The 16,731-nt window shown below is 43.9% G+C and overlaps 1 protein-coding gene across 2 annotated transcripts in view; it reads right to left on the bottom strand.

Moving 5' to 3' along the window:
* The window catches only part of GAD2 (glutamate decarboxylase 2), a 227,069-nt gene that overhangs the window by 70,072 nt on the left and 140,266 nt on the right, over positions 1 to 16,731 (bottom strand). For both annotated transcript variants that reach the window (XM_063921647.1, XM_063921646.1), the window contains exon 7: positions 9,158 to 9,273. In XM_063921647.1, the coding sequence (XP_063777717.1) occupies positions 9,158 to 9,273 (116 nt within the window). The remainder of the gene's footprint in view (positions 1 to 9,157; positions 9,274 to 16,731) is intronic.

Here is a 16,731-nt window from a genome sequence, read left to right as displayed (position 1 = left end):
AAAGGAGTATTTGCATACCGCTAAGATTATTAGCAAGAACCAGCATGGGTTTGTGAGAGACAGATCATGTCAAACTAACTTAGTTAGCTTCTATGAGGAAGTGAGCGACAATCTCAACCAGGGAAAAGCTGTGGATGTGGTCTACTTAGATTTTGCAAAAGCCTTCGATACAGTGCCTCACAGGAGACTGATCATCAAATTAAAGGAGCTTGGTCTAGGAAAAACTACTTGTACATGGATAAGTAACTGGCTGGATTACAGGGTACAGCGAGTAGTGGTCAATGGGAAGTCATCCAGCTGGGCACCAGTAGTCAGCGGAATACCACAAGGGTCCGTGCTCGGGCCACTACTGTTCAACATATTTATCAATGACCTAGATATAGGCCTGGAAAGCAGTGTCAATCTTTCGAGATGATACTAAGCTGTGTAGGGTAATTAATTCAGAAATAGATGTGGAGTCTCTACAGAATGACTTATCTAACCTTGAAATCTGGGCGTCTAAATGGAGAATGAGATTCAATATAGAAAAATGCAAAGTTATGCCTTTCGGGACTAAAAAAAAACTTGCAACCTACATATTAAATGGGGAAAATCTAGGGGTAACAGTATTGGAAAAAGATTTGGGGGTACTCATTGATAATCTGCTTCATAAACGTTTACAATCTCAAAGTGCAGCAAGAAGGCAAGTAAGGTGCTAGCGTGCATAAAACGTGGAATTGAGGCAAGGGACGAGAGTGTAATCCTGCCGCTGTACAATTCATTGGTACGTCCGCACCTGGAATATTGTGTTCAATTTTGGGCACCACATTATAAAAAAGATATCTGTAAACTCGAAAGGGTTCAAAGGCGTGCTACTAAATTGATTAAAGGGCTAGAGGGAGTGGAGTATGAAGAAAGGCTTACTAGGTTGAATATGTATACACTGGAAAAGAGGCGTCTAAGAGGAGACGTTATTAATATCTTCAGATATGTAATGGGACATTGCAAAGAATTATTGGAAGGAATTGTTTATTAAAAGAACTCTGCGTAGGACACGAGGTCACCTGCTGAGGTTAGAGGAGAGAAAATTCCATTCACAATGTAGGAAAGGGTTCTTCACTGTTAGGGCAATAAGGATTTGGAATTCCCTGCCAGAGAAGGTGGTAATGGCGGACTCTGTATATGCATTTAAACATGGATTGGATACATTTCTGACTGAAAAAGATATCCAAGGTTAAAGCATTTAAAATATGGACATTGATAATCTGGTAGGAACATGATTTACAGTGATTAACTAGACATAAAACATTATTTCAACAGGGAAAATTATAATGAACTCGGCTTAATACAGAATACAGGTTGAACCCGATGGGCATTTTGCCTCTTTTCAACTTTAATAACTATGTTACTATGTTACTATTAGAGATGTTCACCGGAAATTTTTCAGGTTTTGTGTTTTGGTTTTGGAATCGGTTTTGCGGCCATGTTTTGGATTCGGACGCGTTTTGGCAAAACCTCCCTGAAATTCTTTTGTCGGATTCGGGTGTGTTTTGAATTTGGGTGTTTTTTTATCAAAAACCCCTCAAAAACAGCTTAATCATAGAATTTGGGGATCATTTTGATCATATAGTAATATTAACCTCAATAACCATAATTTCCACTCATTTCCAGTCTATTCTGAATACCTCACACCTCACAATATTATTTTTAGTCCTAAAATTTGCACCGAGGTCGCTGGATGACTAAGCTAAGCGACACAAGTGGGCGGTACAAACACCTGGCCCATCTTAGAGTGGCACTGCAGTGTCAGACAGGATGGCACTTAAAAAAATTGGCCCCAAACAGCACATGATGCAAAGATAAATAATAAAAAAAAGAGGTGCAAGATGGAATTGTCCTTGGGCCCTCCCACCCACCCTTATGTTGTATAAACAGGACATGCACACTTTAACAAACCCATCATTTCAGCCACAGGGTCTGCCACACGACTGTGGCTGAAATGACTGGTTGGTTTTGGCCTCCACCAAAAAAAGAAGCAATCAATCTCTCCTTGCTCAAACTGGCTCTACAGAGGCAAGATGTTGACCTTATCATCATCCTCCGATTCCTCACCCCTTTCACTGTGTACAACCCCCTCCTCACAGAGTATTAATTCGTCCCCACTGGAATCCACCATCACAGGTCCCTGTGTACTTTCTGGAGGCAATTGCTGGTAAATGTCTCCATGGAGGAATTGATTATAATTAATTTTGATGAACATCATCTTCTCCACATTTTGTGGAAGTAACCTCGTACGCCGATCGCTGACAAGGTGACCGGCTGCACTAAACACTCTTTCGGAGTACACACTGGAGGGGGGCAACTTAGGTAAAATAAAGCCAGTTTGTGCAAGGGCCTCCAAATTGCCTCTTTTTCCTGCCAGTATATGTACGGACTGTCTGACTTGCCTACTTGGATGTGGTCACTCATATAATCCTCCACCATTCTCTCAATGGTGACAGAATCATATGCAGTGACAATAGACGACATGTCAGTAATCATTGGCAGGTCCTTCAGGCCGGACCGATGTCAGCACTCGCTCCAGACTGCCTGCCTCACTGCCAGAGGGTGGGCTCGGAATTCTTATCTTTTTCCTCGCAGCCCCAGTTGCGGGAGAATGTGAAGGAGGAGCTGTTGACGGGTCACGTTCCACTTGAGTTGATAATTTTCTCACCAGCAGGTCTTTGAACCTCTGCAGACTTGTGTCTGCCGGAAAGAGAGATACAATGTATGCTTTAAACCTAGGATCGAGCATGGTGGCCAAAATGTAGTGCTCTGATTTCAAAAGATTGACCACCCATGAATCCTGGTTAAGCGAATTAAGGGCTACATCATGCCTAGCGGAATCGCTCCATCTTAGCTCCTCCTTCAATCTCTCCAGCTGCTTCTGCAAAAGCCTGATGAAAGGAATGACCTGACTCAGGCTGGCAGTGTCTGAACTGACTTCACGTGTGGCAAGTTCAAAGGGTTGCAGAACCTTGCACAATGTTGAAATCATTCTCCACTGCGCTTGAGTCAGGTGCATTCCCCCTCCTTTGCCTATATCGTAGGCAGGTGTATAGGCTTGAATGGCCTTTTGCTGCTCCTCCATCCTCTGAAGCATATAGAGGGTTGAATTCCACCTCGTTACCACCTCTTGCTTTAGCTGATGGAGGGGCAGGTTCGCTGATGGAGGGGCAGGTTCAGGAGTGTTTGCTGGTGCTCCAGTCTTTGGCATGCGGTGGCTGAATGCCGAAAGTGGCCCGGAATTCTTCGGGCCACCAACAGCATCTCTTGCACGCCCCTGTCATTTTTAAAAAAATTCTGCACCACCAAATTAATTGTATGTGCAAAACATGGGACGTGCTGGAATTTGCCCACATGTAATGCACGCACAATATTGATGGCGTTGTCCGATGTCACAAATTCCCAGGAGAGTCCAATTGGGGTTAGCCAATCTGCGATGATGTTCCTCAGTTTCCGTAAGAGGTTGGCAGCTGTGTGCCTCTTATGGAAAGCGGTGATACAAAGCGTAGCCTGCCTAGGAACGAGTTGGTGTTTGCGAGATGCTGCTAATGGTGCCGCCGCTGCTGTTCTTGCTGAGGGAGGCAATACATCTACCCAGTGGGCTGTCACAGTCATATAGTAATTAGTCTGCCCTTCTCCACATGTCCGTGGTTAAGTGGACATTGGGTACAACTGTATTTTTTAGGACACTGGTGAGTCTTTTTCTGACATCTGTGTACATTCTCGGTATCGCCTTCCTAGAGAAGTGGAACCTAGATGGGATTTGTTACCGGGGATACACTACCTCAAGAAAGTCTCTAAGTCCCTGTGAATTAACGGTGGATACCGGACACATGTCTAACACCAACACAGCTGCCAAGGCCTGAGTTATCCGCTTTGCAACAGGATGACTGCTGTGATATTTCATCTTCCTCGCAAAGGACTGTTGGACAGTCAATTGCTTACTGGAAGTAGTACAAGTGGTCTTCCGACTTCCCCTCTGGGATGACGATCGACTCCCAGCAGCAACAACAGCAGCGCCAGCAGCAGTAGACGTTACACTCAAGGATCCAACGGAGGAATCCCAGTTAGGAGAGGTCTCGTCAGACTTGCCAGTGACATGGCCTGCAGGACTGTTGGTGTTCCTGTCTAAGGAGGAAATTGACACTGAGGGAGTTGGTGGTGTGGTTTGCAGGAGCTTGGGTACAAGAGGAAGAAGGGATTTAGTTGTCAGTGGACTGCTTCCGCTGTCACCTAAAGTTTTTGAACTTGTCAGTGACTTCTGATGAATGCGCTCCAGGTGACGTATAAGGGAGGATGTTCCTAGGTGGTTAACGTCCTTACCCCTACTTATTACAGCTTGACAAAGGCAACACACGGCTTGACACCTGTTGTCCGCATTTCTGTTAAAATAATTCCACACCGAAGAGCTGATTTTTTTTGTAATTTGACCAGGCATGTCAATGGCCATATTCATCCCACGGACAACAGGTGTCTCGCCGGGTGCCTGACTTAAACAAACCACATCACCATCAGAATCCTCCTTGTCAATTTCCTCCTCAGCGCCAGCAACACCCATATCCTCATCCTAGTGTACTTCAACAGTGACATCTTCAATTTGACTATCAGGAACTGGACTGTGGGTGCTCCTTCCAGCACTTGCAGGGGGCGTGCAAATGGTGGAAGGAGCCACCTCTTCCCGTCCAGTGTTGAGAAGGTCAGGCATCGCAACCGACACAATTGGACTCTCCTTGGGGATTTGTGATTTAGAAGAAAGCACAGTTCTTTGCTGTGCTTTTGCCAGCTTAACTATTATCATTTTTCTAGCAGGAGGATGAGGGCTTCCATCGTCATGTGAAGCTGAACCACTAGTCATGAACATAGGCCAGGGCCTTAGCTGCTCCTTGCCACTCCGTGTCGTAAATGGCATATTGACAAGTTTACGTTTCTCCTCCAACCATTTAAATTTATTTTTTGGATCTTTTTACTGAACTTTGGCTTTTTGGATTTTACGTGCCCTCTACTATCACATTGGGCATCGGCCTTGGCAGACAACGTTGATGGCATTTCATAATCTATGTCATGATTAGTGGCAGCAGCTTCAGCACTAGGTGGAAGTGGTTCTTGATTTTTCCTTATTTTATCCTCCAAACTTGTGTTCTCCATTATTTTTCTGGAGTTATCTAACACAATATGCGGCACAGGACAGCATATGCCTACACCACACAGGGCAAACCCTGTAAAAATTATTTGGATTAAATATTCATAACCCCTTTAAATGGAGTAAATAATATACAGCACAGGACAGTACCACTGGACTTATACGGCAGCACTACTGTACTGGAATTATACAACAGTACCACTGGACTTATATGGCAGTACCACTGGACATATACAGCAGTATCACTGGACATATACGGCAGTACCACTGGAATTATACGGAAGTACCACTGGATTTATATGGCAGTACTACTGGAATTATACGGCAGTATCACTGGAATCATACAGCAGTATCACTGGAATTATACGGCAGTACCACTGGACTTATACGACAGTACCACTGGACTTATATGGCAGTACCACTGGACTCGATTTATGCGGCAGTACCACTGGACATATACGGCAGTATCACTGGACTTATTTTGCAGTACCACTGCATTTATACGGCATTACCACTGGAATTATACTGCAGTATAACTGGAATTATACGGCAGTATCACTGGAATTATACGGCAGTATCATTGGAATTATATCACTGGAATTATACGGCAGTATCACTGGAATTATACGGCAGTACCACTGGACTTATACGGCAGTACCACTGGACTCGATTTATGCGGCAGTACCACTGGACATATACGGCAGTATCACTAGACTTATTTGGCAGTACCACTGCATTTATAAGGCAGTACCACTGGAATTATACTGCAGTATAATTGGAATTATACGGCAGTATCACAGGAATTATACGGCAGTATCATTTGAATTATACGGCAGTATCACTGGAATTATAAGGCAGTATCACTGGAATTATACGGCAGTACCACTGGACTTATGCGGAAGTACCACTGGACTGGATTTATATGGCAGTATCACTGGACTTAGACGCCAATACAACTGGAATTATACAGCAGTACCACTGGACTGGATTTATATGGCAGTATCACTGGATTTATACGCCACTACCACTGGAATTATATGACAGGATCACTAGAATTATACAACAGTACCACTGGACTTATACAGCAGTACCACTGAACTTATACGGCAGTACCACTGGACTGGATTTATACGGCAGTATCACTGGAATTATACAGCAGTATCACTGGACTTATACGGCAGTACCACTGGACTTATATGGCAGTACCACTGGACTGGATTTATACGCCAGTGCCACTGGATTCATATGGCAGTACCACTGGACATATACGGCAGTATCACTGGACTTATACGCCAGTACTACTGGAATTATATGGCAGTAACACTAGAATTATACGGAAGTACCACTGGATTTATACGGCAGTGCCACTGGATTTATACGGCAGTACCACTGGACTGGATTTATACGGCAGTACCACTGGACTGGATTGATACGCCAGTTCCACTAGATTTATAATGCAGTACCACTGAACATATACGACAGTACCACTGGACTTATATGGCAGTATCACTGGACTTATATGACAGTATCACTGAACTGGATTTATACGCCAGTACCACTGGACAAATACAGCAGTATCACTGGAATTATATGGCAGTACCACTGGAAATATACAGCATTATCACTGGACTGGATTTATACGGCAGTACCACTGGACATATACAGCAATATCACTGGATTTATACGGCAGTACCACTGGATTTATTTGGCAGTACCACTGGACATATACAGCAGTATCACTGGAATTATATGGCAGTACCACTGGACATATACGGCAGTATCACTAGATTTATACAACAGTACCACTAGGCATATATGACAGTATGACTGGAATTTTATGGCAGTACCACTAGACATATACGGCAGTATCACTGGACTTATACAGCAGCACAGGGACACTACCACTGGACTGATGCAGCACAACACAGCACCACTGGACTGGACTTATACAGCATCACTGGACATATGGCAGCAGCGGACACCACCACTGTGACTGGACTGATGCAGCATAAGATACTACACTGGACTGAGTAGCACAAGACAGCACTGGAATCGCCACCCCACTTTCCCTCTCACACAGACACTGAGGACGGAGACACGGCCTTCTCGTTACACTCTCCGAGACTGGAATGAAAATGGCGATGACGCGTGGATCTTTATATGGAATCCAAACCCCAAGAGAATCCGACAGCGGGATGATGACGTTTTGCCTCGTCTGGTTTCTGAGTCAGACGGGAAAACCCGAGCCGGGCTCAGATCCGCGCTCGGGTAGTGAAGTTCGGGGGGGGGTTCGGTTCTCAGGGAACCGAACCCGCTCATGTCGTCTAGTAGGAACAATCTCTTATTCACATTAATGGGCATCACACCTATTCCATGAATATGCAGGTGGTGTGTGTTGCAAAACCAAAAATTATGGCTGTTTGGTTCATCGCACCATTGCCCTGAGTTTGTATATTCTCTCCGTCCTTGCATGGGTTTCCTCCATGTACTCTAGTTTCCTGCCACAATTCAAAAATATAGAAGGTTAATTGGCTAAAGGAAGTGTATATGTGCTAGGGAATTTAGATTGAATGCTCCAATGGGGCAGGGACTGATGTGAATGGCCAAAGACTGTATTCTTTGTAAAGCGCTGCAGAATATGTGTGTGCTATATAGACAGCTGGTAATAAATAATACTAATGCCTACATACTCAGAATGTCATCCCTCTATGCTAAGTTTGAGGTGGACAAAATGCCCAAGGGATGGCTGCTGGTTAAGTGAAGTATATTATATTTTAAATACTTACATTTGAAAATTATATGTTTGTCTGTTTTAGGGCATTTCTCTAAAGCTTGATGTAAAAATAACATGTGCTAGGTTTTGGCCAATAGGAAAGCAGTGTTCGGTTTTAGGTCGGTTTTAGGTAAAAAAACAACAAACGTTAAAACTCCAAAATCGACATCGGTTTACACGACACTCAACACCAATGAATAATAAATGAGCGATTTGAACACACAAACGCGACATCAACGTTGGCCGGTTTTGTTTGGTTTCAAAATTGACCACAAATCCACCTCTGGTAGATATACCCCTTAAATCATTTTGTCTTATTGAGTGGAGCTAATTTTGAAATATTGTACATTGTTAAAATTAAATTAAATTAATATTTCTTTGTACACTTACAGTATTTTATAAATGCAATAGACAGATTGAACCTCTTGTTGCCAACCTTTTACAGCTCCATTTGATCAGTAATTGATAGTAACATATCAATTGCAAAAGTGGATGGGTTCAATTAATAGCTAGCAAATGGATACAGGAAATAAATCTTCAGCTGTAAACTACATATGTTCAGAGAGGAAAACATATACTGATAACATATGGGCCTAATCTGTTGCTTAACCCCGCTAATGATAGTCTTTTTGTACGTTTTTGATTTGATCACTCTTGGCCATTCTCAGACATCTTTCTATTTTTTGAGCCACACCTCCACCGACAATCTTCTTATATCATGAGCAGTATCAAAGCCTGTGTGGCCAGTTTTGCTTATAGGCTTACTAGATTATATAACAGTAGCATAATTTAATGGAAGAAAAGGCTGATAACTAAGCTAAGGTTGTTGTAAAGATCTGTCCAGAGTAATCCCAAAGTAATCTGACGCGTTTTGTTACAATAACCAAAAACTCCTTCAGATGAAGTTGTGGGTTATGCTACAAGGAAGCACGTTGGGTTGACTATGTTAGGACCACCACTGGACCAAGCATCACAGCATCCTCAGCTTACTGCTAACACAGCTGTTGTGAATTTGATGCCTTTGTCAATTATCTACACTGGTCCTAATACTAAAAATATAGGCTATGACTAAAAATTCACTAAGTGAATGGAAAACATTATTATCATTAATAAAGCAAGAATATAAACTAATTATGAAGAACAAGCTACTCAACAGAATCTCAAGCTTTCTTAATAGAGAACACAATGTAACAATGTTAATATAAAGACAAGGGACATACGTGCTCGGATGTGAAGGCAACCAGTCTCGGGATTGCTGACATTCCTTTCTCTTTTACTTCTGGGAACATCTTGAAACGTGCAATCAACATAGCATACAAGTTAGATATGGCACCACCTGGAGTCCACAGTAATACAATGTTACTTTTCCAATCAATTATTTATACATTGTTCATTCAACAAGTTGAAGTTCAGGTACATACAGGTAAGTGATTCAAGTGGAGATCTGCTTCTACCTTCATTACACATGTTCTACTGTAGACATACTGTACTATTAGCTCACAATTTTGTTTCTGGGATTTCACATGCTGCAAAGTATGTAACTGAAAAAATATTTGAATGCGGTGTTGCTGTGTGCTTTTTCAAAATACTTTCTCTCTGAAGATTTTCATTGAATATTTGTGTTTCACTTTAGGCAATTACTTATGGTGGGTGGCGATTCTGTCAGTCAGGGTGATTTAGACCAAATAATGCAGAAATGAAAGCCAATATGGAAACCAGTCCTCTTGGAGGGGCCCAGTGGGGGCCTGGGCCAGCTGCTAAGGGGGGTGGCTGTGGATCATTGTGTTGACCAGAAATAGGTCAACAGTCAATAGGTCGACCCCATATGGTCAACCTATTGACTGGTCAAAAGGTCAACAGGGTCAATAGAGCAACATGTAAAAGTTAGACAGTACAAAAGGTAAACAGGGACAGAAGTCAACAGGATCAAAAGGATGACATGAAATTGGTTGACACAAAAGAGGTCGACACAAATTATTTAAGTTTTTTTGGTGTCATTTTCTATATTAAACCACATGTGACCCCAATTAGTGCATCACGTCCCTTTGCGTGGCTCGTTTCCCATGCCAAATTTTGGCCATTGTTACTATTCCTAATCGTAGTCCACGTGGATGGTAAATGCTAAAAAGTGGGGGGAAAAAGTTACTTTAAAAAAAAAAAAATTGTGTCAACCGTTGTCATGTTGACCATTTGCACCTGTCAACCTTTTGTACCCGTTGACTTTAAACACTGTCGACCTTTTACATGTTGACCTTTTCACCATGTCAACCTTTTGCACCTGTCGATCTAATCCATGTCAACCATATGCGGTTAACCTATTGACTGTTGACCTATCATTCGGATTTAGAGGGTAATAAATTTCCCACTTTTTTTTAGTATAGTACATGCCAGCAGTGGTATCTACCAAAATGTGGTTTTGGAACTCTAACTTCTAACTGATCTAGTAAGAAAACATGTCTTGCTATTTACAGATGGGTTCCAAAAATTTTAGGTGCTAAAAACTATATACTGTACATCTTAGCTGCTGAATGTAACTGAACTCTGGCAACTGTAATGTCTCTTTAGATTGATGTACTACGATATACCGGTGCTCGGAATCCTGGTGCCAATCCCGACTGCCGGAATGCCGGCAGCGGGGCGAGCGCAAAAGAGCCCCTTGGCGGCTCGCTGCGATCGACACACTGCGGGCACGGTGGCGCGCTACGTGTGCCACACTATTTATCCTCCCTCCAGGGGTGTCGTGGACATCCCAAGAGGGAGAAAAGTTGTCGGGATCCCGGCACCGGTATGCAGAGCGACCAAGGACCAACCTGAAAAGATCAATCATTCGCATATACTGAATCATCCGGCAATCTTGTCCGATGCAATATTTTTTAAATTGCAAGTTGGTCGGATTGCGCAGTATATGTACTGTCGTGGGTGACTGACTGACATCTCCCCTGTTCCTTCACAGCGGAGGAACAGAGAAATGTCTCTTCACCAGGGGAGGTACCAAGACATTGTGTGGCTATGGGGATATTGTATGCCCATGATATCTGATGGGTATCAGGCTGTCAGATAAAATATTTGTCGGTCTGATGGGCATTTTATCTGACCATTTATGTCCAGTTCAAGAAATGTTGTTGTAAAAATAAAATGAATGTCAAATTTGTCTGTGTATTGAAACTAGACAGAATAACGAGATAAATTCTGTTTTTTTAAGTATAAATTGTGTATTTACTGTAGTTTACGTCACACTATTTTATGCAGGGTTGTAACAGTTATTTTAATACTACTCTACATATTGCTGGTAGGGATATAGAATTGCCTCTGAAGATTAATGAAGCCTGATCACCCTGCCATGTTGTGTTACCTGAAGGCACACATATTTAGATTATTATAATTGGTGTACAGTGGCTAACAGCCTGCGACGCACAGATGAGTGGGCATTGTGACTGATAGGGGGATGTCCCCAGGACATCATCTGCCTGTATCCAACAGCAAAATAATGGATGACAGCATTGGTACTGGGTCATTGCACATTTTTACTTGTGTACTTAGTAACTCCCATCATTTTTTAAAACATCAGATAAAAGTAGCAATCAACAACAAAGCAATATGTATACATAAAAACTGCATTTGTTCTGCACATGTAAAGCAATTTATACATCTCAGATTGGTAAATGATTATACATGGGTTACACATATTATTTGATTACAAAATTCATGTAGAAATCCACAGTACTCCATTCAGTGTTGCAAGACAGGACACTGTGACATCATTTTACATTTTACATTCATTGAGCGGTATTCAATTCTTTTCACCCCCTTCCACACCCGTTCTGTTTCTGCTGATGGGCATGGTATAATCATTTCAGCTCACTGCCCCCCGTGGTAACGAGGGCACCCAACCCATTACGCAGCTAAACCTGATTAGTATGGGCGCAATATACGCGTTAACGGGGATCACTTCAGATAGGAGAATGGGCGTGATATATCATTTGAATACCGCCCATTGTGTTTATACTCCTTGAGTTTAGTTGTAGGCTGAATCACTTTATTAACACCAGCATGCGCTACTATATATATATATATATATATATTTATAATGTACAGAGCAATAACTAGAGACTGTGGTGTCCTGTGTCAGAAAGAGAGGATATAGTGGCCTTATGGGATGCAGTTATGTTCCCGACTGACAGGATCCTGCGTCGATATACTGACGCTGGGATCTCGAAGGACGCAGCAAGCCCAGCGTCTAAATATCAAACCGCTCGGGATACTGGCGTCACAATACTGACAGCCAGAATCCTGAACGTCCAGCCAGCATGTGGTGGTGGTGGGGGGGGAGGTTAGGTTTAGGCAGAAGAAGAGGGGTTAGGGTGCAGGGCCAGGAAGGTTAGGATTAGGGACCGGGGAAGGTGGGTTAGGTTTAGGCACATAGAAGGGGAGGTTAGGGTTAGGCATCATCCTCCACCTCCCCCCCCCCGCCAGGGTGTAGTGTCAGTGAATAGAGTGTGTATGTGAGCAAGGTGTAGTGTCATGGAACAATGAGGGTCATTCCGAGTTGTTCGCTCGCTAGCAGTTTTTAGCAGCCATGCAAACGCTATGCCGCCTCCCACTGGGAGTATATTTTAGCTTAGCAGAACTGCGAACAAAAGGATCGCAGAGTGGCTACAAAAAAATGTTATGCAGTTTCAGAGTAGCTCCAGACCTACTCAGCGCTTGTGATCACTTCAGACTATTCAGTTCCTGTTTTGACGTCACAAACACGCTCTGCGTTCGCCCAGCCACGCCTGCATTTTTCCAGGCACGCCTGCGTTTTTTGGAACACTCCCTGAAAACGGTCAGTTGACACCCAGAAACGCCCTCTTCCTGTCAATCACTCTGCGGCCAGCAGTGCGACTGAATAGCTTCGCTAGACCTTGTGTGAAACTACATTGTTCATTGTAATAGTATGACGCGTGCGCATTGCGCCGCATACACATGCACAGAAGTGCCGATTTTTTGCCTCATCACTGCGCAGCAACCTAAATCTGCTAGCGAACAACTCGGAATGACCCCCTATGTGTGTGTGTGTGAGTGTGTGCCCCCATTTACATGTGCCTTAATATGAGCAGCAGTTGACAGTTGGCTCTTGTAACCAGGAAGTCCCTCTTGACACAATGCAAGAGAGGAGGAGGGGGCAGAGCACATGGGGGAGAAACTGACAGCCCAGCGCTGCAGCAGTCTGCACATAGGCGACCAATCGGGATGGTTGAGGACAGTGTGCCAAATCAAAGCACCCTCTGCACCATTCTCGTTACAACCCTGTATATATATATATATATATATATATATATATATATATATATCATACTTGCCTACCTGACCCTCTCCATGAGGGAGAAAATGCTCTGTTCCTGGACTTTCCTGGTAATGTATGATTGCCATCACCTGTGGTGAAACACCTTTCTTATCAATTAACTAGCTCACCACAGGTGATGGCAATCATACATTACCAGGAAAGTCCAGAAACAGAGTATTTTCTCCCTCATGGAGAGGGTCAGGTAGGCAAGTATGATATATATATATATATATATATATCTGGAAGGCCGGCACTCCTTGTCTATTTAGCTCTGTACGTCGATGCCATCCCATTACCGTGCCCCTGCCCAATTACGGAATCAATATACAGTGCAGCGGGTGGCACTCAGATGTCTTTCAAAATAAGACAGTGTTGGTAGTCAACATTTCAGAGTTTTTACTTGTACTCTTTCATCAGGATACAAACAAAGTGACAAAGTGTGTTTAAAAAGATGAATACATCAGTAGGCTCCACCTCCTGGGATCAAAGGACTGTAAGTGGTTACAAAGATATATATACATAAATATAAAAAAATTGTTTACATCATATTAATTTAAAACAATTAAAATGTCAAAATATTTTAACATTGTGAATGCGTATATAAATGATGAGAGGTGGAATATCAAATCAAATGACCTCACTATGGGTGAGGCATAACAGAGCTGGGGATCAATAACGAGGTACCTATAAAAAATATGTGAGAAAGAAAACATTTATTAGGAGGAAATATTTATGGTTACATCAATACTCACTGCCTTTAGTAGGGTGGCTGTTCACTAATATCCCTTTTACACCAAAATCCCGGGTCTGACCCAGGATTTGGAACACGGTTCCACGGGTCAGACCCGGGACTCCCCCCTATTACACCGCAGTGCCGATCCAAGATATCCCCAGATCAGCACTGTTTACACTGTACCCTGTTGCAGTGGCTTTTGGTCTTGCGCTTAGAGATGATATCATCTCCAAGCGACGGGAAACCCGGCAGATTGGGACTCTGGAGCGTCATGCTGGGGGAAAGCCCAGCAACCTGGAAGCTGCTGTGCTGCCCCCAGGCTCCGGCGCTTCCGGGTACTAGGCACCATGCTGCTATCTGTATAGACAGCATGTGCAGTGCCCCCACCCTCAGCCGTTGCATAGCAACCAGCACGGCACTGCTGTCTGCATAGACAGCGTGCACCGTGACCCCCAGTCTCCCGACACTGCGGTTCAGGAGGTCTGCCATGCTGTAAATGGGTACTGGGTCGGATGACCCAGCTTATCCATTATCACCGCCTCCTACCCTAGAACTTACCTGTGTCCAACCTTGCTCCCAAGCTGGTTTGGATTCTCGGAAAATGGACCCGGGGTTTTGGAGAAGGACCCTTTTGCACGACCTGCAATCCCTGGATTTTGTGCACTCCTGTGCAAAATCCCGGAATATTTTAGGCGGTGTAAAAGGGGTATAAATGGTTTACGTATGTCACGCATAATACAGATGGAGCCACGCTCACTGACTACATCGCCGGTGGGGGTGTGCGGCCTGCCTAGGCGTGCCTGCACCTTGGCACACTACCGAGCGAACAGAGACACTCACATTCACTTTGTCCCATTCGTTCCCGGCGGTGTGTCTCGCTGGGCACACCTAGTCGCAGACGGAGCCAGGATTAACGTGGCTCCACCTGCATAAAAAGTTTTTTTGTTATTATTTGTTACATTGTGCCAGCAACCAAATGTTATGACTTACCCACAGTGAGGTCTTTTGATTTGATATTCCACTTCTCACCACTTATATATTATCATTATGATATCTTACGCATTTACAATGTTAAAATATTTCACTCAGTATTGGTATTAATACAGGTATGAGATCTATTTTTCAGAAACTTGTTATTCTGAATCTTCTCAAAACTAGAAAGAAACAAAGTAAATAATTGTTGTTTAAACTTTCTATCAGCCAGTGTTGGACCGTATGACATCATTACACAATAACCTTACCACAAAATGTGAACTAACTTATCTAGAAATAACGACACAGACCACTGAAATGCCATTAAAATCGGCCAATTTATTTTAATTATACTTAAACTAAGTATGGTGGCAAATAAGAAAGAACGTCCGGATCAGCAGTGACATTACAACTTATTGCCGCTACGAATGTCCACGACATGACTTTATTTATCTCATTGGCTACGCCAATAAGCACTGAGTCTCCAACTCTCTCCCCAATACACCATAATAGGGCCGGCCAGACAGCCAAGCCCAATGACCCCCGGTAAGGAGGGCCAGAATATACAATGTATTGGGCAAAGAGCGCACCTCCAAACAGCAGCACAATAGCCACTATAACCGCCATTCTTTCCCGCCACGCACCGGCTCGGCAGGAGCCGGTGCCGCAGCCATCCTACAACACAACTAACTATACCCTAACTAACGCAAGCCATACCTTCATCCGTCAAATGGATGCCATCAGTTCTCAATAAATGGGCATCCTTAATGAATAAGTGGGCGGGAGACTACTGCACTACCAAAATCCTCACCGCACTATGGGATTAGCCAGGGGAGGAGAGGGGAGGGGAACGACCTGTCCCGAAGTATAAACCTGGAAAACCTGCCACAGGGGGCGCAAACCAATAGCACTCCCCGAGTTCTCATGAGAAGAGCAGGGCAAAATCCAATGGGACCCTCACCGTTCAAATGGTGACGAGTGGCCAAAAAAGGCTACAGGTCGAGTCCAGTCGAGGAAAAACAAGTAGACGGAGAAACAAGACGGAGGGGGGGACACCCTCGCAGTCTTACACAGAAAATTACATGCAGCCAAGTGAAGGCATTCCCTCCCCGCCCGCCGGTCTGTTGCTCCGCGAGCATAAACTGTATAGGCATTGGATTACCAGTGACCAAGCAATTTAATCTCAGCGTTTGAGAAACCCAAGTATGCTGCCATTGTCACAGCCCCAATGCGAAAGGAATGCGTGCCATACATTGATGGCGACAATCCCAACTCAAGGAGGCTATTCCACCGAAAGTGGTAGACCAGGGGTGGGCAATTATTTCAGCTGAGGGGCCACTTGACATTTCCTGTCAGTATCCGAGGGCCACATACAAAATAGTAGCTCGCCCCACTTGCCAAAAATATAGGGACGTGGCTTCATGTGGAAGGGGTGTGGGCAAAAAATAATACAGATTCATATTAGGCTGCACAATAGTCTCCATTATTCAAATTGCGCCACACAGCGCCACTTACACACATTACACCAGGTAGAGCCCCTTTTACACACATTACGGCAGGTAGAGAGCCTTTTTACACATTAACATTTTATTTAGGATAATTATTGTGCAGCAAGCAAATTATCCAGTGTCTTATGGCCCCTGGGGAAAGGTGTGACACGGTGACAGAACACGGTGGGGGTGACACAGTGACAGAACACGGTGGGGGTGACACGGTGACAGAACGCGGTGGGGGTGACAGAACACGGGGGGTGTGACACAGTG

This window comes from Pseudophryne corroboree, chromosome 5, assembly GCF_028390025.1.
Source record: "Pseudophryne corroboree isolate aPseCor3 chromosome 5, aPseCor3.hap2, whole genome shotgun sequence".
NCBI lineage: Eukaryota > Metazoa > Chordata > Amphibia > Anura > Myobatrachidae > Pseudophryne > Pseudophryne corroboree.
Note: the sequence above shows the minus strand (reverse complement) of the source record. Positions and strands in the feature narration are given on the sequence as shown.